The 26,962-nt window shown below is 31.5% G+C and overlaps 12 protein-coding genes and 1 non-coding gene across 13 annotated transcripts; 7 read left to right on the plus strand and 6 right to left on the minus strand.

Annotated features, from left to right (window-relative positions):
- Positions 1–516: 516 nt before the first annotated feature.
- Positions 517–588, plus strand: PPL_06874. Its single transcript has one exon. It is a non-coding gene; the product is annotated as a tRNA-Gln (tRNA).
- Positions 589–1,391: 803 nt separating this feature from the next.
- PPL_06875 (uncharacterized protein) lies at positions 1,392–2,241 on the minus strand (the record flags this gene model as incomplete). Its single annotated transcript, XM_020577725.1, has 3 exons — positions 1,392–1,633; positions 1,664–1,906; positions 1,980–2,241. 3 exons carry the CDS (start codon positions 2,239–2,241, stop codon positions 1,392–1,394), a joined length of 747 nt encoding a protein of 248 aa, XP_020432173.1.
- A 204-nt stretch (positions 2,242–2,445) lies between these two features.
- PPL_06876 (uncharacterized protein) lies at positions 2,446–4,783 on the minus strand (the record flags this gene model as incomplete). Its single annotated transcript, XM_020577726.1, has 6 exons — positions 2,446–2,453; positions 2,807–3,025; positions 3,098–4,367; positions 4,437–4,507; positions 4,575–4,661; positions 4,729–4,783. The coding sequence occupies 6 exons, from the start codon at positions 4,781–4,783 to the stop codon at positions 2,446–2,448; spliced, it is 1,710 nt and encodes a 569-aa protein (XP_020432174.1).
- A 2,623-nt stretch (positions 4,784–7,406) lies between these two features.
- On the minus strand, positions 7,407–8,467 carry thoc7 (THO complex subunit 7 family protein; the record flags this gene model as incomplete). Its single annotated transcript, XM_020577727.1, has 4 exons — positions 7,407–7,692; positions 7,772–7,916; positions 8,041–8,168; positions 8,343–8,467. 4 exons carry the CDS (start codon positions 8,465–8,467, stop codon positions 7,407–7,409), a joined length of 684 nt encoding a protein of 227 aa, XP_020432175.1.
- Positions 8,468–9,054: 587 nt separating this feature from the next.
- Positions 9,055–9,780, plus strand: PPL_06878 (uncharacterized protein; the record flags this gene model as incomplete). Its single annotated transcript, XM_020577728.1, has 1 exon — positions 9,055–9,780. The coding sequence occupies one exon, from the start codon at positions 9,055–9,057 to the stop codon at positions 9,778–9,780; it is 726 nt and encodes a 241-aa protein (XP_020432176.1).
- Positions 9,781–10,010: 230 nt separating this feature from the next.
- forG (actin binding protein) lies at positions 10,011–13,257 on the minus strand (the record flags this gene model as incomplete). The annotated part of the gene is made up of 2 exons (XM_020577729.1): positions 10,011–12,010; positions 12,096–13,257. 2 exons carry the CDS (start codon positions 13,255–13,257, stop codon positions 10,011–10,013), a joined length of 3,162 nt encoding a protein of 1,053 aa, XP_020432177.1.
- Positions 13,258–13,477: 220 nt separating this feature from the next.
- On the plus strand, positions 13,478–14,800 carry ucpB (mitochondrial substrate carrier family protein; the record flags this gene model as incomplete). Its single annotated transcript, XM_020577730.1, has 2 exons — positions 13,478–13,520; positions 14,229–14,800. The coding sequence occupies 2 exons, from the start codon at positions 13,478–13,480 to the stop codon at positions 14,798–14,800; spliced, it is 615 nt and encodes a 204-aa protein (XP_020432178.1).
- Positions 14,801–15,089: 289 nt separating this feature from the next.
- Positions 15,090–15,203, minus strand: PPL_06881 (uncharacterized protein; the record flags this gene model as incomplete). Its single annotated transcript, XM_020577731.1, has 1 exon — positions 15,090–15,203. The coding sequence occupies one exon, from the start codon at positions 15,201–15,203 to the stop codon at positions 15,090–15,092; it is 114 nt and encodes a 37-aa protein (XP_020432179.1).
- A 372-nt stretch (positions 15,204–15,575) lies between these two features.
- Positions 15,576–17,399, minus strand: PPL_06882 (uncharacterized protein; the record flags this gene model as incomplete). The annotated part of the gene is made up of 1 exon (XM_020577732.1): positions 15,576–17,399. One exon carries the CDS (start codon positions 17,397–17,399, stop codon positions 15,576–15,578), a length of 1,824 nt encoding a protein of 607 aa, XP_020432180.1.
- A 2,113-nt stretch (positions 17,400–19,512) lies between these two features.
- mcysS (cysteinyl-tRNA synthetase) lies at positions 19,513–22,459 on the plus strand (the record flags this gene model as incomplete). The annotated part of the gene is made up of 5 exons (XM_020577733.1): positions 19,513–19,817; positions 19,895–20,678; positions 20,769–21,932; positions 22,023–22,255; positions 22,432–22,459. The coding sequence occupies 5 exons, from the start codon at positions 19,513–19,515 to the stop codon at positions 22,457–22,459; spliced, it is 2,514 nt and encodes an 837-aa protein (XP_020432181.1).
- A 203-nt stretch (positions 22,460–22,662) lies between these two features.
- On the plus strand, positions 22,663–23,210 carry PPL_06884 (uncharacterized protein; the record flags this gene model as incomplete). Its single annotated transcript, XM_020577734.1, has 4 exons — positions 22,663–22,692; positions 22,854–22,929; positions 22,995–23,017; positions 23,133–23,210. The coding sequence occupies 4 exons, from the start codon at positions 22,663–22,665 to the stop codon at positions 23,208–23,210; spliced, it is 207 nt and encodes a 68-aa protein (XP_020432182.1).
- An 81-nt stretch (positions 23,211–23,291) lies between these two features.
- On the plus strand, positions 23,292–23,877 carry ndufs8 (NuoI/complex I 23 kDa subunit family protein; the record flags this gene model as incomplete). The annotated part of the gene is made up of 2 exons (XM_020577735.1): positions 23,292–23,321; positions 23,368–23,877. 2 exons carry the CDS (start codon positions 23,292–23,294, stop codon positions 23,875–23,877), a joined length of 540 nt encoding a protein of 179 aa, XP_020432183.1.
- A 375-nt stretch (positions 23,878–24,252) lies between these two features.
- On the plus strand, positions 24,253–26,896 carry anapc2 (anaphase promoting complex subunit 2; the record flags this gene model as incomplete). The annotated part of the gene is made up of 5 exons (XM_020577736.1): positions 24,253–24,307; positions 24,380–24,560; positions 24,641–25,336; positions 25,402–25,903; positions 26,024–26,896. The coding sequence occupies 5 exons, from the start codon at positions 24,253–24,255 to the stop codon at positions 26,894–26,896; spliced, it is 2,307 nt and encodes a 768-aa protein (XP_020432184.1).
- Between the last annotated feature and the right edge of the window lie 66 nt (positions 26,897–26,962).

Here is a 26,962-nt window from a genome sequence, read left to right on the forward strand (position 1 = left end):
TAGTTCATTCATTTCTATGTTATATATGTTTATGATTAGATGTGTTTGTTTATGATTGATTGTTTTATGTAATAGCTGTAAAGTTAAAAGAAGATTGAAATGCTAATCAAATTTACAAAAGAAACTTAAAAAGGAAACTGAAACACTATCTGTTATATTTTTAGGCTTATGTAAATAATGTGAATGATATGAACAAAAGAAAAAAGTGCTATAAATATCTTTAAATAAATATTTATATTGTTATAAGTGTTGGTGATGGTTTGGTTTTAAAACAAAAAAAAAAAGAAAAGAGTAATCGTTCGTATTAAAAAAAAAACAATCTTAATTTTTTTTAGATTTTTACAATTTAAAAATAATCTTAAATTAAAGTAAATGGTAATAATAAATAAAAAATAATAAAAGAATAGATTTTATTTTTATGTCGAAGGAATGCATTCTAATTAGAATACAGAAATTGATTGAGTTTACAATTTTTAAATTTTTATATTTTAAAATTTTTTCATCTATCATCAAATATGCTCTGTCATATAATGGTTAGTATAGTGGACTCTGAATCCATTCATCTGAGTTCGAATCTCAGCAGAGCAAACATTTTAATTTTTAAATGTACATAATGCGGCCTTAATGCGGGTTAAGTTTTTTTTTTTTTTTTTTTTTTTGGACAGGTCTTCCTTTCTTTTCTAGACATTCCAGTGAAAGGAAGATTGAAGTCATCAACGAATCCCGTCCAACCGATGTTAAACTAAGAGTATAAATACCCGAGAGAACTCCTTGTTTCGATATCTCATTATTAATATCGAATCAAGGTATGTTTAATTAAAAGATAATAAATAAAGTTATATCTCATTATTAATATCGAATCAAGACCTTTTCTACATATCTCTCAATCAACCTTTTGATAAAGAGTATCCTAAGAGGTATAATACCTCTGGTATTACTACTTTACAAAAAATGATGGTGGTCTGAATTTGTGGGATCTATTCTGTCATATTCAACCACAAGTACCCCCGTCTCCGACGTTCTGAAGGTCAACTAACCATCCAGATTGGTCACTCTTAGGTCATTTATTTATATCTTTATTTATTAAATTTTAAACAGACAACAATAAAGAATATTTTATTTGATTTGTTAAGTTTGAAACCATCATAGAATTTGATAGGTCCTCCCGCTTATAGCAACTCAATGGTTGCTTTCAATATTGAGACTTTTCAAGGAAAAGATTGAGTATCAATTTCATAATCAACTTTTAAGAATATTAGTTATATACTTTTTTATTTCACTGCAGTCGCAATCAAGATTGATTTAATTTCCAATACAAGATATGAGTTTAGTTTGGTTGTTAAAAGACACGGTTGGATGATACAAATCTCTGACCCCAACTCCATCCTACATCACTCTTTGTTTGTTGTTGATTCATTGAATTGATAGTTGTATTTATGAATGATATCTAATAATAATGATGATGAATCTGAGGAATGTTGTTGGATAAGTTCTTCGATATTGAAATAATTATTATATTTATAATTATGTTCATGGAATAATGTTTGATTATTATGATTGATGAATGATTGTAATGATGAACTTGTTGTTATTGATTCCATTATTGTTGTTGTTGAATATAATGTTGTTATATCTGGAATAATTGACTAATCTTCGCTATTACTATTATTACCATTACCACTATCATTATTATCATCACTATTATTAATATTATTTAATTTATTAAATATATTAATCATATTTATTAAATATTTCAAATTCATAATATTATTATCGATTTGATTTGTGATTGTATGTTTTTCATTGATAATATCTCTTTGTAGTTTATGTTCTTCAATGATTAGATATTGATGTAATTGTTCAAAGTGTTGTTTGATCATTCTCTGTTGTTGATAATCTTTGATATCTGGATGTCGATGATCTTAATGATTCCCAAAAAGATTTAAGTTTATTGTTGATTTGTTATTTGAATTTATTACAATTATTATCAATAGTACTATCATTACTATTACTACTAATATCATTATTAATATGATTATTGGTTTTTGTTGTGGTGTCAATAATATCATCTAATTTTAATGTACTCAATGAATTTCTGATGTCATCGATATCTTCCATTTTATTTGAATGATCAGGATGATCTTTGCTATGTTTGAAGATACATTTTGAACACATCAAACAATTACATTGATAACAAATGAATTCAAATGATCTTTGATGATTTACACATTTCATTGTCATTATTTTCTTTATGTATTTATAAATCAAACTTTATTTTAGATATTATAATATTATAAACATTTAACCACTTTATTTTTTTTACAAACAAAATTAATGTTTTTAATCAATGACTTTAACTTTGTCTTAACTGAACTAGCTAAGATAAAAAAAGACAAAAATGTGAAAGACCAATTTATAACTTAACATGTAATAGATTATAAATATTTAAACAACTAAAAAAAAAAAAAAAATGTAAGAAGGTTCATCTGTGGTTGTGGAGCAGATCATTATTAGTTAACTTCCCTTTTAGCATAGCGGGAAAACCCATGGTAATTCTAATAATATCGTCAATCTTTAATGCTAAGATAAATGATATAGTAATATTGTAACATCTTAAAAAAATTATATTTATTTGTTATTTTCTTTATAAAACTGGTTGATTATTGGTCATTTCTTTCAAAAGGTTGTAAAACTTATAAGGTAAGTGGAATAAAATATATATTTTTGATAATAATTTCTCTGTTAAGAGTAACATATAGCTTTCTTGGATAATAGATTCTCATCGGCATGAATGCGACAAAATAACCTTCACTCGTAGCATTGAAGGTTAATGCTTGGCTTGGATCTTGATCTGATTCTCTAATTGTAACAGAAAAACCAGGTGTAAACTTTTCTGTTTGGATTTGAATCATGAATTCTGTTGGTTGGCTTTGACATTCAATGTTATAAAAAAGATAATTACGTGCATTGAGTGCATCCATTCCAATATTTTGATAATCAGCCAAAAGTTCATAGTTTCCAAATGCTATTATTAAATAGGAAGGAAAATATTTGGTTAGATTTTAAAGAAAAACAATTATAATATATTGTTACTTACGAGTCATGTAATCAATTTTAGTTCCATTGATAACATTAACAAGATTGGGATTCAAATTGGTAAACGGTGTAACATTGTTTGGGAAGAAAGTACAAACCATACCATAAAGATTTGGCTCTCTAGGAATTGAACGTTCGATTCCAGTAATTCTACCAATTCTATTACCACCATAATCAACAAGTTCAGATCCATTTATTGTAAAAGAATCTGTGGCACCAATTTTCATATTATTTCCTGTTGTACCAATAAATTTGAGACCTCCATTTTGGATTGGAATTTGATTTACAAAGAGAAAAGATCCAGAGGGAATTGCTAAAAATTGCTGTTGACCACTATCTGGAGATCCATATTTTTTGCTGTAACTATTATCGCTATAATCATTTTGAAGAGAATAGATATTACTGTTATCTGCATTCACCATGATACGTCGGATATCTGATACATATAATCCAGATCTCTCGGTAGAGAGATAGTAGGCAATTTCGTTTGCTGACATTCTTCTAATATCCATTGCAGCGTGGTCAACCTCTAATACCGGACTAGACATGTTATAAACTAGTAATGAGGTTTTGCAAAAAACTTTTGAATATAAAGGTCTTGGATTGATAAAATCGAAAGGTCTACCAAAGTGTTGTACATTGAACGACATGTTGATCATATCAAAGACATGAATTATCATAAAGTTACGATAGTTTTGAATGTGATTGAAAAGAGCATTATAATCTCCTGCTTCGTATCTCTTTTCGGGATACTTTTGAAAGATTTCATTGAGACCCATGTTATAGACTTCTCTGATTCTGTCGAGATACTTTTGATGTAAATTACTATATTGTTCCATATAGTATCTTTGATCGGTTGAACTGAGTTTATAATATGTTGAGCGAAGAGTAATATCCTCAAGGAACTTGAGATGGATCGTAATAAAGGCAGCATAATCAGGAAGAGAAATGACTTCATAACCTGGAAGAAGCATACCTTCAGAATGGGTAGAAAAGAAACTAAGAATGAGATCAGTTAATGATTTCATTTTGGTAATTTCTGCCTCATTTGGGGGTTGTTGAACAATCAATTGATACTGCAAGAGTTGTTCCAATAACGTAGATGCGCCCCTAATTGTAGATTGATTCCAACCACCAACCAGTTTTCTATTTGATCTCTCAAGAATATCATATATCTCCCTGTTTTGATCATCCTCTACAGCCACATTGCTAAAAATGATATTCAGAACCAATAAAGAACCAGCACAGAGTGCAGGACCATATCCAGGAATCTGTCAAAAAGTTAAAATAATAATAATATAAATATTCATTCTAGTTTTAACCTTCTTTTATTTACTTACTGCTGCTAGTGCTCCAGCGAGAATATTGGTTATCAAAATAGCCCAGTTTCTAGCATTAATTGTTTCATTTCCTAAAAGAAAAGTAAGTGGTTAATATTAGAAGATAAAAATTCGGGTTTTCTATTGACAAGCACTTACCATTTGCCAAATTCACAACCAATGGAGTGTTGCCAGTTGTTGATTTCTCAAGGAAATTACCAAAAGAGTCAGCAAAGTTTGAACGGACTAAATGATAATATAGAATAGACAATGTTAATAGGTTTCTATAGGTATCTAAATTATTGTAACTTACAAACTCCAGCAAAAGTTAAAATTTTTTGTTTTCCAGCTAGAGATAAAGTTGACATTTTTTAATTATTTTTATAAAAATGAAATGAATGATCATCTCTACTTATAGCGTTTAAATAGAAACCATTCAAAAATAAAGTCTTTTATTTTTTTTTAGGAATCTAGATTTGAAATGGGATACACAAAATTTTTCATTTGTGTTCTTATCTGAAGTTTTTGTTGATTGGTAAAAAAGTATTCACTACTTCAACAAGATTTTTTATTGTAATCAAGAGCACTCTGTGAAGATAAATTTAGGAGTTTTTTTTACACCAACAGTTCCTGAGATATATTTTGAAGTCTTCTTTCCTCAAATTGATTGAATTGGGGCTTGGAGTGGGTTTCTTAAAATTTCAGCTAAAGATTTTTTGTTTTTTTTGGTGAAACAAAAAATTTTGTTCATTTTCTTTTTTTTTTTTTGCAACGATTCTGTTCAATTCGAAGTTTCGAAGATCCTTCATATGAAACCAGTTTGTCAAAATGTTTATGAATTTTTTGCGTATTAATAATAATATATTAAGTAACACCAATTCATATGTTGTCAGAATAAAATTTTTCGAGTATTTACACGCCCTTTGTCAAAATCTTCAAAATGGTCATAGTGTGAAACAATCGTTAAACTTTTGAGACATCTTTTTGATGCAAGATCAATCAAAAGTAATTGTCCATACTTTTGATCTTCTTCGAGATTCTTTTGAAGTTCAAGTTTATCTTGATGATTTTGATTCGAAAATAAAAATGAATTTGGGGAACCGCTTACTGCCAAGCATGTTGGTTCTACATTGGCTCTGAAATGATTGTGTACGCTAGGTATGATTTATAATAGTTAAATAAAAGTACTAATAATAATTAGTTAGCGGCTGAAAGTAAATAATTGTTTAAAGACAAGAAATAGTGGATACACTGTTGATGATTAACGGTTTTGATGACACAAGTAATATTAGAATAGAACATGAGACTTAAAATCAAAATATAAAAACTTTCGATTTTCTTAAAAAATCAAAACCAAAGCTAGAGAACTTGACAAGTCAAAACAAAAATCCAAACGTTACTAAATTTACAAAACTTTGTAATTTTTTTGCCAAAATTTTTTTAATTTTTTTTTATTTTCAGTAATTTTTTTTTTTTTTTTTGGCTTTAAGACGAACGAAGAATTTATCCAGTACAAAACAGTCTTAAGGAGTCATTCAAATTTATTCATGTAATAATTTACACACTTAATCACACAAAAATGTAAGTTTTTTTTTAAAAAAAAAAAAAATAACAATGTTATTATTATTATTATTATTTGAATGATGAACACAAGTTATCCCTGTCATAATAGACAAATAAAATTGATGAAAAAAAGCGAAAAGACACCTGATCAAATAATAATAATATAATTATATAATAATCAACCTTATTTATAATCTATAATATTGTTTACTAATGAAATTAATTCGATAAATAGGTGTTTCTCATAATGTTACTTTAAAGTTTATTAAATTAAACTTTTCCTTTTCGTGAACTCTACAGTCTTATTTTAAAAGGTATTTTATAAGGTATTTTATTATAAATTTATTATTTCCTCTATCTTTATCTATATTCTTGATGATTATTTTTAACAAGCATATGTCTGACTTTCAATGAAGACATATTTAACATACGTATGAATTATTCTTTTTATCTATTTTTATATTTCTAAAATCATCATAACTCTATATCACTATTTCAATTCAAATTTACTAACTATATTTTTTTCATATAAAAGATTATCTCTCTTTTTAATAAAATAGACCTTCTGGATAAAATGTTCATTCAATTGAATTAAACTTAGAGTAAGTAATACTATTTCAACCTCTTTTTACCATTCTATCTATTCTTAATGATGAGAAATCAGTTAGGGACAACGGAAAACATTGTGCCGAAACAAAACTAATTTATATAAAAACTCTGACATAATTATATATATTTATTTTATTTATCTGTCTATAAAACATCTCTATTCGTTTAATAAATCATATTTATACTAATTCTATTTTAATTCTAAAGTATTTTAAATGTCTACAGTTTTTTTCGATTTGAAGCATGTTTTTAGACCAGGCGTTACAATTAAACCTTCATTGTGTAAGTTTTCATAAAATTTAAAGATAATAAATATGGTATTTTTTGTTTCGATGATGAATACAGTTCTTGCGACAGGCGGACATAATAACCTTGCTGATAACTCGCAGTGTACAAAAATTTTTTATCTGACGCAAAACAAAATTTCCATATATTATCAAAACAATTTTTCATTTAGTTTATTTACTAACTTGTATCTCTCTCGTATTACAGAGTCCGACACAACATAAAAAATATTATTTTTAAAAAAATATATCTTTTAAATTTAGTCATTTAGATATTGCATTTATCGTATCAACTACCAAATGTTCAAGCCGTATTTTAATTATAAACTTAATTCAAATAAATAATTCAAGTTTTTTTTTAATCAACATTTTTTTTAATTTATTTGTTATTATTATTATAAAATTAAAAATATTGTTCATTAATAGAAGTAATTATATCTACATAATCTACTTTATAAAAATAAATAATAAAAAAGAATAGATGGTTTATAAATGTTTTAAGAATTTAATTTAATTTAATTTAATTTAATTTAATTTAATTTAAATCCATTTTATCTTCATTTATTGTGGAATTTGATTTACTATTACTATTGTTTAATTTAATAGGATCTGTAGATGTTGGGCTTTGTGTTTGTTGTTCTTGGGGAGATGTTTGTTGCTGTTGTTCAGTTTCGCCACTGTCGATATCTAGATTCTGTTCCAATTCCTGAATGGTGTGCAAAAGTAACTGAAATTGTTTCATACGTAAATCGAGTTTATCATTTGTTTTCTTATTCATCTTGTCTACTTCTTCCAATTCTTTCTTTACTTTTTCAATTTCACTAGTTTTTTAATAATAACATTAATATTAGTCAATGTGTGTGTTATATTAATAGATACATATTCATGTATTATACTTACATTTCGGTATCGTGTATTGTTGGTTGTTCATTGATCAATTTATAGAGTGCCAAGTATTGTTCTTTATATTGCCTCTGTATCTTCTCATATGCCAAACGTTCTTTTAAATCTACTATTTCATTCTTTACATTTTCGATGTCGTCGCCTATGATATATCATTGTTATTGATTAATTGTTTGATTTAGTTAGTGTTAATAAGAAACTGATCATTTTAAACAACAGTAATGTATAATATGATATATGTTGATGAGTTTTAATGATACACTTACATCTTGTTTTATAAACATTGGTGTAGTATTCTAATTCTTTCTTATTGACATCTGCTTGTACATTTGCTTTTTGTATTTGAAACTCATAGAGAGACAGTTCATTTAAGAGTTGTTGGTGTGCTACCTGACTGTGATAGATAATATTAACACATTGCCGTCAAAGAAAAAAAAAAAGAAAGAGAGAATGAAAGTAAGTAAGAGTGATTCGATTGACGATTAAAATACAAAGAGATAGAGAGAGAGAGAATGAATATCTGTTATATATCAATCATATCATTCATATTGAATGATGATAACATTACCATTGTTCAGGAGTCGATTGTGGATTCTCTAGTAACGCTACTAATTGTATATATTTTTTAAATGTCTTTTTTAATGGTAATTCTTTTGTAAGTAATTTCTTTTTGAGTGGTAAATCTTCATCCATTATACTCTTCTACTAATCTTCTTCCACTTCTTTATTGAATAGATAGATTATGATTTTAGTGTTTAATATATTTATGGATGATGGGGTGAATGTACACACATTTATTTATTTTCATTTTTTTTCATTTTTTTTTATTCAAAGACAAAAAGAAAGAGAATATGTGTTTTGCGAAAAGAGAATTAATTAACACACTTACTTGTCAGTCGTCAGTATTGATTGTATAATCAAAGTTCAAAAAAGCACACATCATATAAAACAACAATATTTCAACACAATTTACAAATATCAAAGATGGTATGATAAATATCAGATAGTATCACGATAGAATGGCTGATTTGATTGTCAAGCAAGTAATGCTTATAAGACCAAATTCGGTTATAACAATGAATGAAATATAAATCCGATACAATTAAATTGAATCAATCAATTAATCAATCAATCAATCATACAGATAGTAGAATCTGATTTTTTAGATTTTTAGATTTATATTTATTTATTTATTTTATTGATAAAACATGTTAAAGATAAATATTATATTGTTTATTACTTTGTTTATAGTATGTTCGAATGCTATTACATTGTATCGAATGGATAAGTTGACGGGTCAGTGGAAGAAGTTGTGTGAGAGTACAACTGGAGTGTGTAATGCACGTGTCTCGAATGTTGGCTTTAAGGATACCGATTACTACATGGGTGAGATGGAAGACGAAAGTTCAATGTTGGAGTTGAATGTTGGCTCCGGTTATCTCTCAGAGAAGTTCTACTTCTACGCAAGTCGTACCGATATCGCCGATAAGAAACACGATATCTATGGCATTGGAAAGCTCGCCACTCCATACTCGATGCAAGCCTGCCAGGGTAATCGATTCTACTTCACCATACAGACAGACAACTACTTTACATCGGCCGACTACCTCTTCCAATTGAAGTATGCCACCGAGTATCCATGTGGCGCACCGGAGCGTTCGCAGCGTACTGTCACCACTCCACAAACGATGGAACCACAACCATCGATACGTCCACGCAATGAATTGGCAATCAACGCACAAATCAACAAAGCCGATGCCGAGGCCAAAGAAGTTCCTATCCTCAGTATCAACAATGGCATTGAAATATCGGCACACAAAGAAGGACTACCACTATTCTCCATCAACAAGCGACAACAAACCGAACCATCGAGTGACGATACCTACACAGGGTCACTCGAATACCAATCGGAATCAGCCAACTCTAAAAATAACAGTCAACAACAAACATCATTCATTCATACATCTTTATTAATATTATCATTCATTTCAATATTATTGTTTTAAATAAATAAATAAATAAATAAATTAATGTAGTTTTAATATAATTTCCATAAAAAAAAATTGATAAATATATTGTTTTTCAACTCTTTCCTTCTTTTAAAGAAAAAAAATTTAAAGGTTTTATTTTACTACATATATCACCTTGCCATTATATTATTATTATTATTATTATTTAACATTTGAGTTTGAATTCAATTGAATTCCTTTTTTGTTTGTTATTTTTTATCATTTTTTTAATTTACATTGAGTAATGATGCGTTTGGTTTCTTTCTGAGACCACCTTGACCCATCTTGATTGCGTTGGCCAATGCCGCCAGAGGGTCATTACCACCGGCAATCTTTTTACCTTCACCAGCACCCAAATTGGTTTGATTCGTTTTGTTTTGTTTGCTTTCTCTTTCGATCTTTTGGAATACCTTGCTGAATTGACAGGCAAACGCAAAGATTGCTCCGAAAAATTGTTGACATGTTACAGTGGATGCTGCAGACTTTGGATATCCAAAGAATTCAATGAGTGTGTGGAATGACTCGACTACCGATTTCTGTTGTTCCTTGAGCTTCTTGATCGATGACTCTGATTCCTCCAAGAACGTACCCATGAGACGATCCAGCTTTTCATTATTCTTTAGTTGCTCTACGGCTTTGGTCATTGCTGCTTTCACTTGGGTGAGTGATCCGTCCAGCTCACCAATGTCTGCAGCGATATCTTGGATCGACATTTGAACGGAACGCAGTGGTTCCAATTCGTCTGCTAGTCCAGCTGCCTTTGGGTATTTATCTAATGCCATCTTGCAAACATAGTCGAGTAGAGTCATCTTGTTCTCAATGTCTTTGGTTGTCGACAAGTTATCGAGAATCTCCAGTTGGAAACCATCGGCCTGTCCACGATTCGATCCACCATTCATGTAGTTACCAAGTACCAATACAATACCGAAAATACGCCGTAGATTCTCGCAATTCTTGGTTGTCGATACTGCGGTCGATAGACTCTCCAGTGTCGATTTAATCGCTGTCAGCTGCTCTGGTAGTTCCAGCTTGAACAACCAGCATCGCAGTCGTTCTTTGAGTGCCGGTGTTCCGTACATCTCGAGAATCCATCGCTCGGGACGATCCAATTTCGCTGGTGGCAACTCGCTTGCCTTTATCATTTGATAGTCTGCCTCCTCTGGAACGTTGGAGAGCAGTGTCTTTAGAATTTCCTTATCGAGTTTGGTGCCATCGAAATTGTCAATCATCGTCTTTAGTTGGTCGACTGGTGGCAACTTGGCCAACATAAAAGCAATAGAATTTGATTTCTTAATATCGATTAAACTGACCAGCTTGATCTTTTCCTCCTTGGTTGGAGCGGCGCCGGCATTCTCACCGTCCATATCTGATTTCTCAAAGGAGGTTGTTGCTTTCTTCTTTTGACAAAACAACTCCTCGAAATCCTGTGAATTAAAAGTTGGTTCCAAAACTTGATCCCAAAGTGATTCGGTTCTACCAGAGGGTGGTAGAATTACACGTTTCCAATATAATGGCTTCATTTTAGTTGATGGGTTGATTACTGGCTTGGTGGGTTGGATCGCAGCTGGACCAGCGGGCGCACCCTTCTTTCCTCCACCGGGGGGAGGTGGTGGAGGTGGGGGAGGAGGACCGCCACCCAGTCCGCCAGGGGGAGGAGGTGGAGGAGGTGGAGGACCACCTTCAGGTGCAGCCAGTCCAACCGATGTTTCATCGAGTGGACCAACCGTTGGCGAAGGTGGTGGTGTGGTGAGCAGTGACACTTTGTCGGGTTGATTCATCAATCCATCTGCCAGAGATTCACCGATGATCGCTTGTCTTGGTGGTAGTCCTTCATCGATACACAGTCGCAATCTCTGAATCTCCAATTGCGCTTCTTTGTAGAGTGCTACAATGTCGCCATCCACTGTACCGGCCTGTTGTTCGAGTGACGACAACTTTGATTTCATTTGATCGATTTCCAATTTAGACTTGATCTCTGCGTGTGTCAATCTCTGATTCTCTTCATTCATCTCTGATATCGCTGTATCATATGCTTTCTTATTGGTAATAACTTGATTCTTAAACTCTTCCGATTGTTTCAACTCCTGCTTCAGTTGTTCCGCCAACATATTAATTTTCTTTTCAAACTCTGCTATTCTTTCACGTTCTACAACTGTTGTTCTTAAAAATGATAAATCAACTGGATAACTTGAATTTAATGGTCCCAAGAATCTTTGTACTGGGTGTGCTAGTGATTTTTTAGAAAAATATAAATAGAAATTAACAAAACCATCCATTCTTTATATTATAAATATTTATCCAGTATAACTTACAATTTAAAAACAATCTATCATTTGATGCTTCTTTAATTAGATGTTGATTAAGTTTGAGTTCTTCTTTGAGAATTGCTATCAATGGTTGTTGTGCTTCATAGTCGTTTAGACGTGCTTTCAAACGTTTGCAAATCTCTTCCAATCTCGATGCTTTAGTTCTGAGTTTTATACCTGCATTATCTTCGTATAGTTCCAATTGAATCTGGAATTCCTTGTGTTGAATCTCGACGAGTGAACGCAACTTGTCATGCAATCCAAGATCTCCCCACTTTTTGACGAGTTTCTCATTCTTTTCCTCTGGACAGGTGTCTAACAACACATTGAGAAGTGTAAATGCATTGATTTTAGTCTCTAGATCACCGGCATCCAATAATCTCACCAGGTTGGCGTATGGTTTAGAGTTGGCCGTCTGTGCCGTCGACTTGGCAGCGAGATGAACCGATTGGAAACCTTCCTCACCACGGAAACTGCACAGTACAAACAGCAACTCGAGTGAACCACGACAGACACCGACCACCGGAGAATCGATCAACGAGAACAACTGCTTGATTAGCGCCGGTGTCTTGGTGATGACGTCCATACCGCTGACATACTCCAAGCAAGCACGGAGCGTGCCAAGTGCATAGGTCTGAGTGTTTCCACGCGCCGATGTTACCATCCTCAGAATTCCATCCATTCCACCGAGTTTGATAAACGACTCGGCAAACTCTGGCTCGGCCAACTTGAATTTCAAGTGGAATATGATGTCTTTCTCACTGCTGCTGCCGTCGGTAGAGTGCATCGCATTCACCCAACACTCTGCCCGGTAGTTTGGATTCAGCTTGAGCAGCAGTGAACTCTCACCAGACTCCACCAAGAACTTAACGATTGGTTTGGTCTTGCTTTCGTCGGCTTCGTGTGGCCAATTCAAGTACTTCTTGGTCGAGTCGATCTGCAGGACATATTCACCGGACATCTCTTTGCTGATTCCAAACAACTGACAGATCGCAAGAAACACAGTGGAGTAACTCGATTTCTCATCGAGTTGATAGGTTTTCGTCAGATTCTGTGCTTGATTTCCGATGTGTGTGGATGCACGTTTGCCCATAGTCATCGAGGCACTGAGCGATCCTGCCAAACCACCGGAACCACCAGCAGTCGAGGCAACACCAGCTCCACCCATATTTCCAATGGGATCAATACTTAATGAAATAGTAAGAATCATAATTTCAAAAAAAAATATGAAAAAGATTCTTATCTTTTAACTATTAAATATTATTATTATTATTCTATATTTCTTTTATATAAGTTCTAATAAATATATAATATAAACTAACTAATTTAATTGTTTACAAAAGAAAAAAAAAAAAGAAATGAATGTTCTGTTCTATCTATCTAAATAAATGAATAATGTTTTTAATTATTTTATTTTTATGATTATATTAAGTAATTTGATGTTGATGATGTTATTAATAATAAAATAAAAAGTCAGAATAATGATGGATGTGTTCCACACTTCTTCTTTTTGTTTGATGATGATTTGTGTTGTTGAGTTAATGCTCATGCGAATCTCTTTTTTTGTTGGGCTATAAAAAAATTAGATTCATAAAAAAATTAAATAAAAAAAACAATAATAATAAAAAAAAAATCAAAACTTACAATAGTTTAAAAAAAGAGATTTGTGAAAAATCGATAAACTGTGTGTTTTTGCAATTTCGTTTGCATTATTTTTGATGCTTTTACCATTTTCATATCACACTTTTTTGTTAATACATTTACATAGGGTGTTAAGTAATGAAGAAATAATAAAATATATATATATATATATATATATATATATATATATATTTATTTATTTGTTATCAAACAATCACACCTTATTTTTAAATTAATTGTTTGTCAATTGTTTAAATTTAATTAATAAAAAAAATCAAAAAAAAAAAAATCAAAAAAAAAAAAAATCAAATGCTGATTTTTTTCTAAATTGACAGTGTGGTGTGTGTGGTTGTTGATTTTATTATTCTGACTGCATTTGTAATAATTACAATTGTTACAGCAGTGTATATAAGTCTATTTATTTCTTTATAATATTTTTTTCGTTTTTATTTTTTTTATTATAGTTTTATTTTTTTAGTTTTTTTTTTTTTTATTAAGAAAGAGATAAGATGTCTAAACAACAGACAAACAACATCACAAATGTCTCTACAGAGTCACTTTCACAAAGATTCTTATTTGGGGGTCTAAGTTGTATGGCTGCAGCATGTGTTACCAATCCTATAGATGTTATAAAGACAAGATTACAATTGCAAGGTGAACTTGCAAAGAAAGCAACAGTGTCATCAAACAATATTGTTATGACTTCTGGTGTTAGTACCACTACAACCAGTTTAAACTCAGCGTCAACATTTACACATAAAAACAGCAATAGCAATAGCAATGGTCACACACATACACATACACAAAATCAATATAGAGGATTCGTTAGAGGAACCATACAAATTGTAAGACAAGAAGGTATTGCCGGTCTATATAAAGGATTGTCACCTTCATTGCTCAGAGAAGCTACCTATTCAACACTTCGAATGGGTGGTTACGATTGGATTAAAGTTTACTTTGTTGATGAGAATGGCAAGACTAGTTTAACATCAAAGATTGTAGCTGGTGCCATTTCCGGTAGTGTAGGAGCATCCATAGCAAATCCAACCGATTTAATTAAAGTATGTTGAATATTCAACAACAACAAAAAGCAGATAATCTGGAAATCCAAACAATTTTATTAATAATTACTTTAAAAACAAAACAAAACAATAACAAAACAAATAAGGTAAGAATGCAAGCACATTCAACAAAAGGTGGTGCAAGATATCAGAATATTTCACAGGCATTCAGAGATATTATAGAGAAGGAAGGTTTTGTTGGACTTTATAAAGGTGTTGTTCCGACTGTACAGAGAGCGGCGCTACTGACGGCAAGCCAGTTGTCTAGCTATGACCAGTTTAAACATATGTTGATTGATCATGGATATGTGGCGGGTGAAGGTCTGGCAGCGCACACAGCTGCTTCGATTGCAGCTGGTCTGGTTGCGGCAATCGTAACATCGCCAGTAGACACCATCAAGACACGTATCATGAGTCAGCCAATCGATGCCAGTGGCAAAGGAACACTCTATCAATCGTCGATGGACTGTATGATGAAAACAATCAAATCAGAAGGATTCCTCGGATTGTACAAAGGATTCATTCCCAACTGGATGCGAATTGGTCCTCATACTATCGTTACCTTTATAGTTTATGAACATCTGAGAAAGCTGGGTGGAATATCACCAGTATAGTATAAAAAATAATAATAAAATTATAAACTTTATTTTTTATTATTTTTAATTTTATTTTTCTATTATAAATTGGTTGATTTAAAGAATACTATTTACTTTATTTTAGAGATCAAGAAAAGTTTATTATCTTTAAACTTTAATGTAAATAAATTAAGATTATAAGATTTACATTAAAGTTTAAATTGTTTAATGAATTCAATTTTTTCTGGATATAGTTGGAATTGGCTCGATCCAGACATAGTATTTGTTGGAATACCAGATGCCAATAGGTACTTGATCATCGTGAGATTATTCCTAGCCATTGCATAAAACATTGATTTATATCTACATTCAACATTTTTCGAGAGCAGAAATTGTATTTTTGGAATACTGTTCTGTAGAATTGAGTATGTCAATATTAAATCATTGGCAGATGAGAAAGGTACACCACTCTCATAGAGATACTCTATAGTTACAATGTCACAATAAAAGAATGAATCAGTTAGGGCTTCTGGGTATATTTCCACTTGTTTTTCTTTCAACCACTTGATGTTTGCGAATCTGTTTTCCATGATGGCAAAATGAAATGCCTCAGAAGTGAACTTTTCAGTTCTGTTGTTCCATAGCCATTCCAATGTTTCAACATTAGGGTGTCCTGCAAATGTATCCATTGATTTTGCTTTACATGTAAGATCGCTTCGTTTATAATGAAGATACTTGAATGCTTCTATTTGTTTATATTTAGCTGCAATACTCAGAACATTTGGTGAACATTCCATCCCGTTTTCAACAAGGAATTGTATTATATCCATGTTACCACTGATTACTGCATTGGACAATGCTTCGTCGGTACATCCTTCGTCTCTATTGAAGTGTAAGAATTTCAAAACTTCAAAAAATTCATATTTAGCCGCCATATTCATAGCCATATATGAGCTTCTACCAATTCCATTGTCGTGAAAATATTTGACCATATCCAAGATACTCTGAGAGTAATCGATTCCACTGGTTCCTTTAGCCATTCTATCCTTTGGTTGATGAATAAGAGCACAGTAGATATTGGTGCTTAAGTATTTGTTATTGGGATTATGGTTAAGAAGCAGTTTCAAAAGATCCAAGTGTCCGTGGTATGCTGCTTTCTCAATGGCTTTGCTTGTGAATCCTTCAGTTCTATTCTCCAAGAGGAATAGAACGACGTCATTGTGACCATTTTTTGAAGCACGATTAATAGCTTCTTTGGTACATCCTTCTGTTCTATTGTAATGAAGAAACTTGACTATCGATAGATGACCTCCAGATGCAGCTCCATCTAATGCTTCGAATGTGCAACCAGAAATAGAATTCTCATGAAGGAATAAAACAACATCCAAGAAACCTTTTTGTGCAGCATAATTCATTGCATCTGGAGAACTCTCTTCTGATCGATTGGCATTTAGGAACTTTACAATTTCCAGATGACCTTTGAATGCACTGTATATAAATGCATTCTTTGTGCAACCTTCTGTCCTGTTGAAGTGTAGGAATTCAACAATTGACAAGTGACCATGCGATGCCGCTTCATCCAATGCATTGTTTTTGAAAACGGAATCGATTCCTTTGTCATGTAGGTATTTCATCATATTTAGATATCCATTTGCAATTGAATCGCGAAACATCGTGTGATATAGAGTATCGTTGCCATACTGAGGTTGTCTTGTCAATACATATTCTATTAATTCAAGATTTCCAACGTTTGAAGCAATAACCAATGCCGATGAGTATACACATCGAAAACTCTGAATTAATGCGTCATTTGATTCTTCATTCTTTGAACTAGAATGAATATGATCGAATATCGCTTTAAATCTATCGATATAGTCGAATTTAATTAACTTCTCTGGAAAGCAACCTACATCATACCAATTGCAACAAAGTAAATCATTAGGATAAATTTGTTTATGTATATCTCTGACAGATTGAAATATTTGATTTCTCAATACAGAAGAGTTTAATATTTTCTTTAATGGGTATGACATTTATATAACTAATTACATTACTTGATTTTTGAGAAAAAGCACGGTGAGTTAAAAAAAAATGGTGTCTAACAAAAACTATCCCCAACCCATTTCTCTGAACACCAGTTTTGTTTTGCTAACCAAAATTTTAAAGAAGTTTATTGAATCTTTAATGAATTAACACCCAATTTGATCAAAGTAATCGGATTGTGTGGGTTTTTTAATTTAAATTATTATAAAATTCATTTATCTTTAATACTTTTTATATATTTGATTTGATAATGTATAATAAGTGGGGATTGATTCAAATTCTCTTGATTGTAGAAGATTTAGAAAGGCTAAGAATTTATTAATTTTTGTTATTCTTTCATTCATTATTAATTCAATATATATTATGGAAATATATAGGTATACACCATTGGTTATTAATATTAATATTCACTTCAAATTTGCAGTGTTGTGTTATTTCATATTATATGTTGGGTTTTTTTTTTGCAAAGCTTTTTTTTGTATTCTCGCATTTTTTTTTGCAAAATTTTTTCATTTTTTGGGGAGGGATAAAATGAAATTACACAACTATACTAGTGGCATTGTCTTATATTGTTTCTCTAATGTTGAAACTAAAATAACAACAACACATCAACCTCGCATCCTATTACAGTAACTATCTATTTTGTTAATTAATTTTTAGAAATTAAGAATTTAATATTTTTGTTTGAAGGTTGTTTCTAAAAACATTAAATCTAAAGCAATGCAAAAAGGAAATATTTTTATTTATCTAAAATTAATTAATTCGGTTCTAGAATTCTTGTGGAGACAGAATTAAAACATCACACCGCAAACAATTAAAAATTAGATTTGCCGCAACCTCAAATTTTTTTAATTTGCTTCAGTTTTTCCATGGAATTAAACAAATATTATCTTAGTTTTAAATAAAGCCTTAGTTATAAATAGTTAGATTAGAATAAACATATAAAAAAACTCAAATCAATACAAACATTCATTTTACCAAACTACAATTAATTAAATTTACAAAAATATGATCGATTGATTAATTGTAGTTTGGTAAAATGAATGTTTTTATTGCTTTGAGTTTTTTTATATGTTTATTCTAATCTTCATTTTACTCTTCATTTTCTTTAAATATAAATCCTTATATTTTCATATATTTTATTCTTTTTTTATTGAACGAAATTTTTTTAAATTTATAGATAAAGATCTTGGGTCTTACCAAACTAAAAAAAATGAGAAATTATTAATAATGTTTGAAAACAACAACAGCAACAACAAATAAAGATTCAAATTCTATTGTTAAAAATAGTGACAAAAGTAATGATGATAATCTAATTGTAAAGTTCCCATTTATATAAATAAAATCATTGTCCAGTTGAACGATATAGATATCATTTGTTTTAGTTTAGTTTGTAAGAGATGGTTTGATAATCGTCATTCCTATCTCTCTTTCAATTATGAACGGTTAAGTTTATTACATAATCGCATACTTAATAACAGCAACTCTAGTCATTTCACATTAAATTCCTAGGAAAATTGATTGGTAAACATTTGATATCAAACTATAACTTTCTACATACCCCTGTCCACAATATACTTTAGCTGTATATATATAATAATATAAAGAAAATGAATATGATTTTTAAGTGTAATAATATCTGTAGGTCCAAACTATAGTTATTTAAAAGGTATACCTTTTAAATAATCAAAATTAATAAAAATATAAATAAAATAATTTAGAAGTAATTTCAGTCTTTTACAACTATTAGTTAAGTCTTGTTATTAAATATATGTATGAGGTAATAGATGTTGATAGTTAGAGTTATAAAATATAGTAATGTTCGTAAATAAGAATAATAATGGAAAAAAAACTTAATGAGTTCATGTTTATAAAGATGTTTGTGTTTATGTGATTATTCATCAACAAATAAAAAACAAAACAAAATTAGACATTTATCATAAATAACTTTTTAAAATTGGTATCATTTAAATGAAAATGGCTAAATAACTGGTTATGAATGATCATTCGTTTTTTTTTTTTCAAAATTTTTGCCTAAATTAATTAAGCTTAGATAATCAAAATAGTTTTGAATAAGAAGATAGATAGCAGTATCAGTAAATTATGTTAAGAGGTTTATTGGGTAGTCTGCGAAAGCAGATGGCCGGTGGAAGTGCCAGCAGAGTTACTACCAATAATAGTAGTAGTAGTGTGACTGGTGTTGCTACCGGTAGTCATAGTATTCAGAACTCGGTTGATCACACTCGATGGAGAGTACCGTCAGGACATCCAACTGGAATCTCAATGAGAAATTCATTGTCACACGAAAAGAAACCAGTACCTCTAGTACTTGAAAACAGTGGACGTACAATCTCTTGGTATACTTGCGGTCCAACCGTATATGACAGTGCTCATCTAGGACATGCAAGGTAATTTAGAAATATATACTTTTTGAACGATGTAGAATTGCAGCACAACAATTAACAATGAATCATTCTTTTAAAAGAGCATATGTTTCTATTGATATAGTTCAAAGAGTTTTGACAGATTACTTCAATTTGAATATCAATCATGTCATGGGAATGACCGATGTCGATGATAAGATCATAAAGATGTCGGCAACCAAAGGTATGTCGTTCAAGGAGCTGGCGCGTCAGAAAGAGTTGGAGTTTATACAGGATATGGATTCACTGAATGTACGTCCACCTCTGCTAATTACACGTGTCAGTGAACACATTCCGAATATCATTAATTTCGTGAAGCAGATACGCGAGAATGGCTACGCGTACGACGTCGACATTCCAGGATCCACAGGACAATCGGTGTTGTTTGACACCGGTAAGTTTGGCACTCGCTACGGTAAGCTCGAGAAAGAGAATCAAGGTGCGCAAGCCGATGAGAACCTAGCGATTCAATCGGACGTCAAGCTTGGAACCAGAGATTTCGCGTTGTGGAAGTCGGCCAATCCGATCACCGATGTCGACGGCCAAGGCAAGCTGGTCGTGTGGAACTCGCCGTTTGGAGACGGACGTCCAGGATGGCATATCGAATGCTCATCGATGATACACTCGATATTCGGCGACAAACTAGATGTTCATGCCGGTGGTATCGACCTGAAATTTCCGCACCACGAAAATGAAATTGCACAGTGCGAAGCACACTTTTCCCCGCATCCGAACCCAGCCACTGGCGAATACAAACAATGGGTCAACTACTTTATGCATATCGGTCATCTAAACATTAAAGGTTTAAAGATGTCGAAATCACTAAAGAATTTCATTACAATTAGAGTATGTGTTTATGTTTATTTTTTAGATATTGAACATAGATTCATTTCTTGTGACTAATCAAATAAGTTTGTTTGTTTTTATTAATCATAGGAATATTTAGCAAAGAATACAGCAACTTCATTTAGATGGTTATGTTTAACAAATAGATATTTCGATACGATCAATTATAATCCAAAGAGTGATGAGCAGTATCAGAATTCGCTGCAGCGATTCATCGATTGGTTCAATATGGTTGAGATGAGAATGATGGAACCGATCAATATAAATCTGACACGTGCTAGCTATCAGCAAGCGAAACCAATCATCGACTTGTTCAATCTATCAAAGAATGACATACACTTGGCGCTGACCGACGATTTCAATACACCAAAGGCAATCAAGATCATGCAACTACTCGTCAAAGAAACAATGATGAACAACACACAGCTCAAATCGATACCCAGAGATATTCTATTCAATATCTACTGTTATCTTCGTAAGATGTTCACTACGTTTGGTTTCGAAGAGCTGTTCAGCAAGTCGAAGCTCTCCAACAATAGTATGGCGATGCTACAGCAGATGCAACAGCTGAACGAACAACAACAGCAACAGCTGCAACAACAATCGGACAAGCTGCAACAACAGTCCGAACAACAACAGCAAGTTCTACTGGATAGCAACTCTGAGAAAGATCTGAAACTACTCGCGCAAAGCAAACTGCTTGAAGAAAAAGACAAGGAGAATCTAAAGTTACTAGAGCGATTCTTGGATTTCCGTGCTGAACTAAGATCAATAGCGAAAAACAACAGCAATGACGATGTGAAAAAGCAGTTGATTCTTCAGATGTGTGACTCTGAGAGAGATAGCATGCTCTACGAATTGGGTATTCGTGTTGGTGACGAAAGCAACGATGAATACACCTACGAAATGCTCACCGAGAAGGAAAGAGTTAAACTGCAAGAGAAAAACGCCCAAAGATTTGTACTCGATCATCAAAACTCTGACGTTGCGTTAGAGTATGGTGAGAATTTAGAAGAAACAACTGTTGATCAAACAGCAACAACAACAGCTCCACCAACAGCAACAACAACTCCATCTACAACAACAACAACAACCCCATCTACAACAACAACAACTCCAAAAACAACTTCAACATCATCATCATCACAAAAAAAACCCATTAAAAAGAAGAGTTCACCATCCAGACAATTGATTGAAGAAGATAAGACTCAAGATAATATTACAGAAAATCAAGATGTTGATGCTGATTTAAAAGTAAGTTTAGACAATTATTGTTGATAGTTATTATATATATATTTATAGAATATTAATTACTAATTAAAAATTTTATAAATATAATTTTAGTATGATCCACTTGCAGAGAGTCCAGAAGTGATTTTTATAAATAGAAAAGATCTTTATTCAAAGTTTGATGAAGACGGTATTCCCACTCACGATGCAAGCGGCACCCAAATCACAATGTCACAGAGAAAACTTTTGAAAAAGATAATGAGAAAGAGGGTCAATCGTGTGATAAAGAAAGAAGCTAAAATCAGATCTAAATTAGACAATGAATCAACTTTTACACCAAATTCGTTGTAAATAATAAATATTTAAATAAAAAGTTATATATACTTTTGATTTATTTTTTTTTTAGTAATTATAATTATTTTTATTATTTATGAATCAATAGAATAAAAAATCAATATAAAGTTTGGATTTATTAAAGTTTAGAATAGAATAGATAGAAAGAACATTCATTATTACCATTCAGAAGAGATAAAGGTGATTCAAAAAATTAAAAAATAAAAAAAAAAATCAAAAAAAAAATTTTTGTTTTTTCATTTTTGGTTAGTAAAGTGATCATACGATGTGACCAAAAAAAAAAAAAACTAAACTTGTTCATTGTTTAGTTTTTATTTATTAATTATATTATTATTGATCATTAGTAGTAGTTACTGTATATATATATTAATTGAGTAGGATCAACCATCATTTTTATAAAATGTCTCAATTAACCTCTAGATTGTTAAAGGTACGAAATCAATATTATCAATAAAAACTACTACAACAATTACAATAAACAAAACAGTACACAATAAATACAGATATTATAGATATATATAGTATAAATATATCAATAAGAACCATATATTTATTTTATTTTTACTATTATTATTATTGTTTTTTTTTTAGGGATCAGCATCTACCTTTTTGCGTAATAATCCATCGATGCTTGGTGTTAGACATTTCCATAGTACTCTTCCAAATGGTATGTTTATAAAATAGATCTATTATATATAATCAACAACAAAAATAACTAACTCTATTTATTAGCTGGTGCAAGATGGGATGATAAGGTATGTTTAATGATTAGATAATGATTTTTCAGATATTCATTGTCATTGCATTCAGCTATCGATCGATCATCATTATCATCATTATCATCATCATTATTATCAATAATCAATACAGCAGATTCAATCAAATACAACGACGACAACAACAACAACAGCAGGTAGCAATTATCATTTAAGTTTAAAAAGATTTTAAGATTTTATAGGAACACAGGTCACACAGCTTTAAACAAAACAACAGGAATACATAATAATGATAATGATGATAGTGATAACAATGATAATGATCGATAAAAATAGATTATTAGTTACTAATAATAATAATAATAATAATGATACAACGAATTCTATAGCCAAATCAACCACCATCATTAAAGAATATTATTGATGAGACAGCAAATACATTTTTCTTATCAGAGATTATGGTTGGACTCTATATTACAATGGGATACTTCTTTAGAAAGAAGGCAACAATCAACTATCCATTCGAAAAGGGACCTTTGTCCCCAAGATTCCGTGGTGAGCATGCTCTCCGTCGTTACCCATCGGGTGAGGAACGTTGCATTGCCTGCAAGTTGTGCGAAGCCATCTGTCCAGCACAGGCCATCACCATCGAGGCCGAGCCACGTAAGGACGGTTCACGTCGTACCACCCGTTACGACATCGACATGACCAAGTGTATCTACTGTGGTTACTGTCAAGAGGCTTGTCCAGTCGATGCCATCGTCGAGGGTCCAAACTTTGAATTCACTACCGAGTCTAGAATTGAACTTTTGTACAATAAAGAGAAGTTGTTGGCCAACGGTGACAGATGGGAGACTGAAATTGCTGCCAACATTGCTGCTGACTATCTCTACCGTTAAAAAAAATAAATAATAATAATAAATAATAATAATAATCAACAAACAACTCATACACATAATCATAATAATAATAATAACACCTTCACTATATAATAATCAATCAAATCAAATTTAACTATGCCTATCCTACTATAATGTAATAATTAATATTATTGCTACTTAATTAATCCGATTAATTAATTAATTAACTAACAAACTGAACTTTAAAAAGGAATAAAAAACAAACAAAAATTTATAACTTTAAATTTAAACGATGATCATCTTTTTTTGAGTGCGCCAAAAATTGATCTACCTTTTTTTATTGACAGTCAGGAATTTCAATGAATAAATAATATATTACACTTTTATTGTAAATATTTATATATAGATTAAATGATGTCAGAAGCAACAATGTCATCATCTTTAAATATAGATTTAATTAAAAGATTAGGTAACATTTAGATTTAGATATAAATGTTAATAGTATAGTTAGTTAACTAATAAAAAATCTTATTATATTTAGAATCTTATCAAGTGTTGTTTAATGATAAAATATCGAAAGTGTTTTGGTCTTATTTCATTAATACAAACGTTGATACTGATAAGAATAACTCTAGATTTACAAATGCAATCAACGATGTACATCAATACTTTACAAAGACAAGAGATGAATTAATAGAGTTTTGTAATATTAATAATATTCAGTAATATCTTCATTTTATTATAATCAAAAATAAAAAAAATAGAATAAAATATTAACATTATAATATTCTTATAATTATAGAAATAAAGAAATATGGGTAGAGAGATTACAAAATATGTTAATGGCATCATTAATAATAGATAAAGAACAATCAAAGCGATTCAATCAAATACTTTTCAGTTTCTTCGAGTCTGAATTCGTATCGTTTTCAAAGAGCTATATTGGATCTATGAGAAAAGTAGTGGTTGAGTCAGAGGAATTGGATGATGATGATGATGATGAAATTAATAATAATAGCAGTGTTGCGAATCAAGATAATGAAATGATTGATATATCATTGAACGACAGCTTCACCGATATCTCTGTGAAGGAATTGATGTTCATGGAGATATGCGATCGGCTTTCACAGTTGAACTTTATCATTGTCTCCGAGGACTTGGTATCGAGAATACTACTCTCCAAGATTCACGAGTATATAGATACCAAGTGTCGTGGTGAGTACGAGCGTCGTTTGTTGAAACCAATATTAAACTGGGCGGACAATGTCATCTTCAAGTGGCTCTCGATGATTCTCTCCAAGAGTAGCGGCGCCACCTTTGAACAATGGAAGATGCGTATTGAATTCTCCATCTACGAGTACTACTCTGACCAGAGAATCGACGAGCTCTTCAACATGATCAGACTCTATCCAGACTCAACGCCAGCACTCCAAGATCTATCGATTTGTTTCCAAAAGATATCGATACAAAAGACGCTAGTTGAAAATTTGAAAAAAGTGTAAGTAGTGTCAATCGTCTGTTGTTTTATATATGTCTAATACTAACTTTTTTTTTACTCTATAGATTTCATCAAAGATTATTACATCCAGGTGCCAATACAAATGATATTATTACCACATATATTAGTTGTATTCAATCGATGAAGATTATCGATCCAAGTTGTATTGTTATGGATCAGGTTGGACAACCTATTAAAGATTATCTGGCGAATCGTGAGGATACTATTAGATGTATTGTGTCGAGTTTCACCGATGAAACCAATGAGATTTATCAAGAGTTTAGCAGTGGTGTAGAGAATGACGATGGAACCGACCAGCATGCACTCGATATAGAGAATTGCGATGTCTACTTGGACGACGCTGACTCGCACATGGATTTCAAGAGCTTTGAAAGTTGGCAACCCGCTTCACTGGAATCACATCCCAATCAAAAGAAACAGAAATACAAAGATACCATCAGTAGTTTGGTGAACATCTATGAGAGTACCGACCTATTTGTGAACGAATATCGTTTAATGTTATCTGAAAGATTATTATCAATGACTGATTTCGACGTAGATAAAGAAGTAAGTAAAAAACATCATATAGTTACTATTTATTAACAAACAAACTAACAAACTAACTAACTAACTAACTAACTAACTAACTAACTAACTAACTAACTAACTAATCAATGGTTGAATTAGATTGAAAATGTAGAATTATTAAAACTTAGATTCGGTGAGAATAGTATGCATAATTGCGAGATTATGATAAAGGATATTCAGGATTCAAAGAGATTGAACAATCAGATTGGCCAGCAATTACGTGAGAAACAATTGGAAGCAATCAAGTTTGATACACTGATTCTGTCAGAGTTGTTTTGGCCGTCAATGAAAGATGAGGGTTTTACATACCCCAAGTCACTTAGCAGCCAGATGACTGCATTTTCCAAGGAGTACGAGGCAATCAAAGCACCAAGAAAATTACAATGGAAACAACATCTTGGTTTTGTTGAACTGGAAATAGAGATCAACGGACAATTAAAACAACTTTCTGTATCTCCTATACATGCCACCATAATCATGTTATTCGAATCGAAAGATCGTCTGTCACTGTCGGAGCTTGCCGATCAACTGCAGATCAAAGAGGAATTGGTAAAGAAAAAACTTGGATTTTGGGTAGCCAACCAGGTGCTTGTCGAAGTGGAGCGTGGAGTCTATGAAACAGTGAAGCCGACCAGTACTGCCGATGGCAAGTCATCGATGGATGTAGACAATGGTGGAATGGAAGGCACTGGCAGTGATGCTCTCGACGTTGTAGTTGAAGACGATGAGGACGAGCAACAATCGGCATCGGCGAGAGAGAAAGAAGAGCAACTAAAGGTAATTGAAAACTTTGTGTTTGGTATGCTCAATAATTTCAAAACACTACCCATCGATCGTATACACACAATGCTCACAATGTTCAATCCAGAGAATTACTCACTGACAACAGCAGAGCTAAAATCATTCCTTCAAAAACTTCAAAATGAAGAAAGATTAGAGTTTTCAGGTGGTGAATATCGTATAAAGAAATAAAATTGTACAACCATTCTTTTTTTTATTTTATTATTAAATTTTAAAATTATAGAGATATATTTTATA

Source organism: Heterostelium album (genome assembly GCF_000004825.1).
Source record: "Heterostelium album PN500 unplaced genomic scaffold PPL_scaffold6, whole genome shotgun sequence".
Taxonomy (NCBI): Eukaryota; Evosea; class Eumycetozoa; order Acytosteliales; family Acytosteliaceae; genus Heterostelium; species Heterostelium album.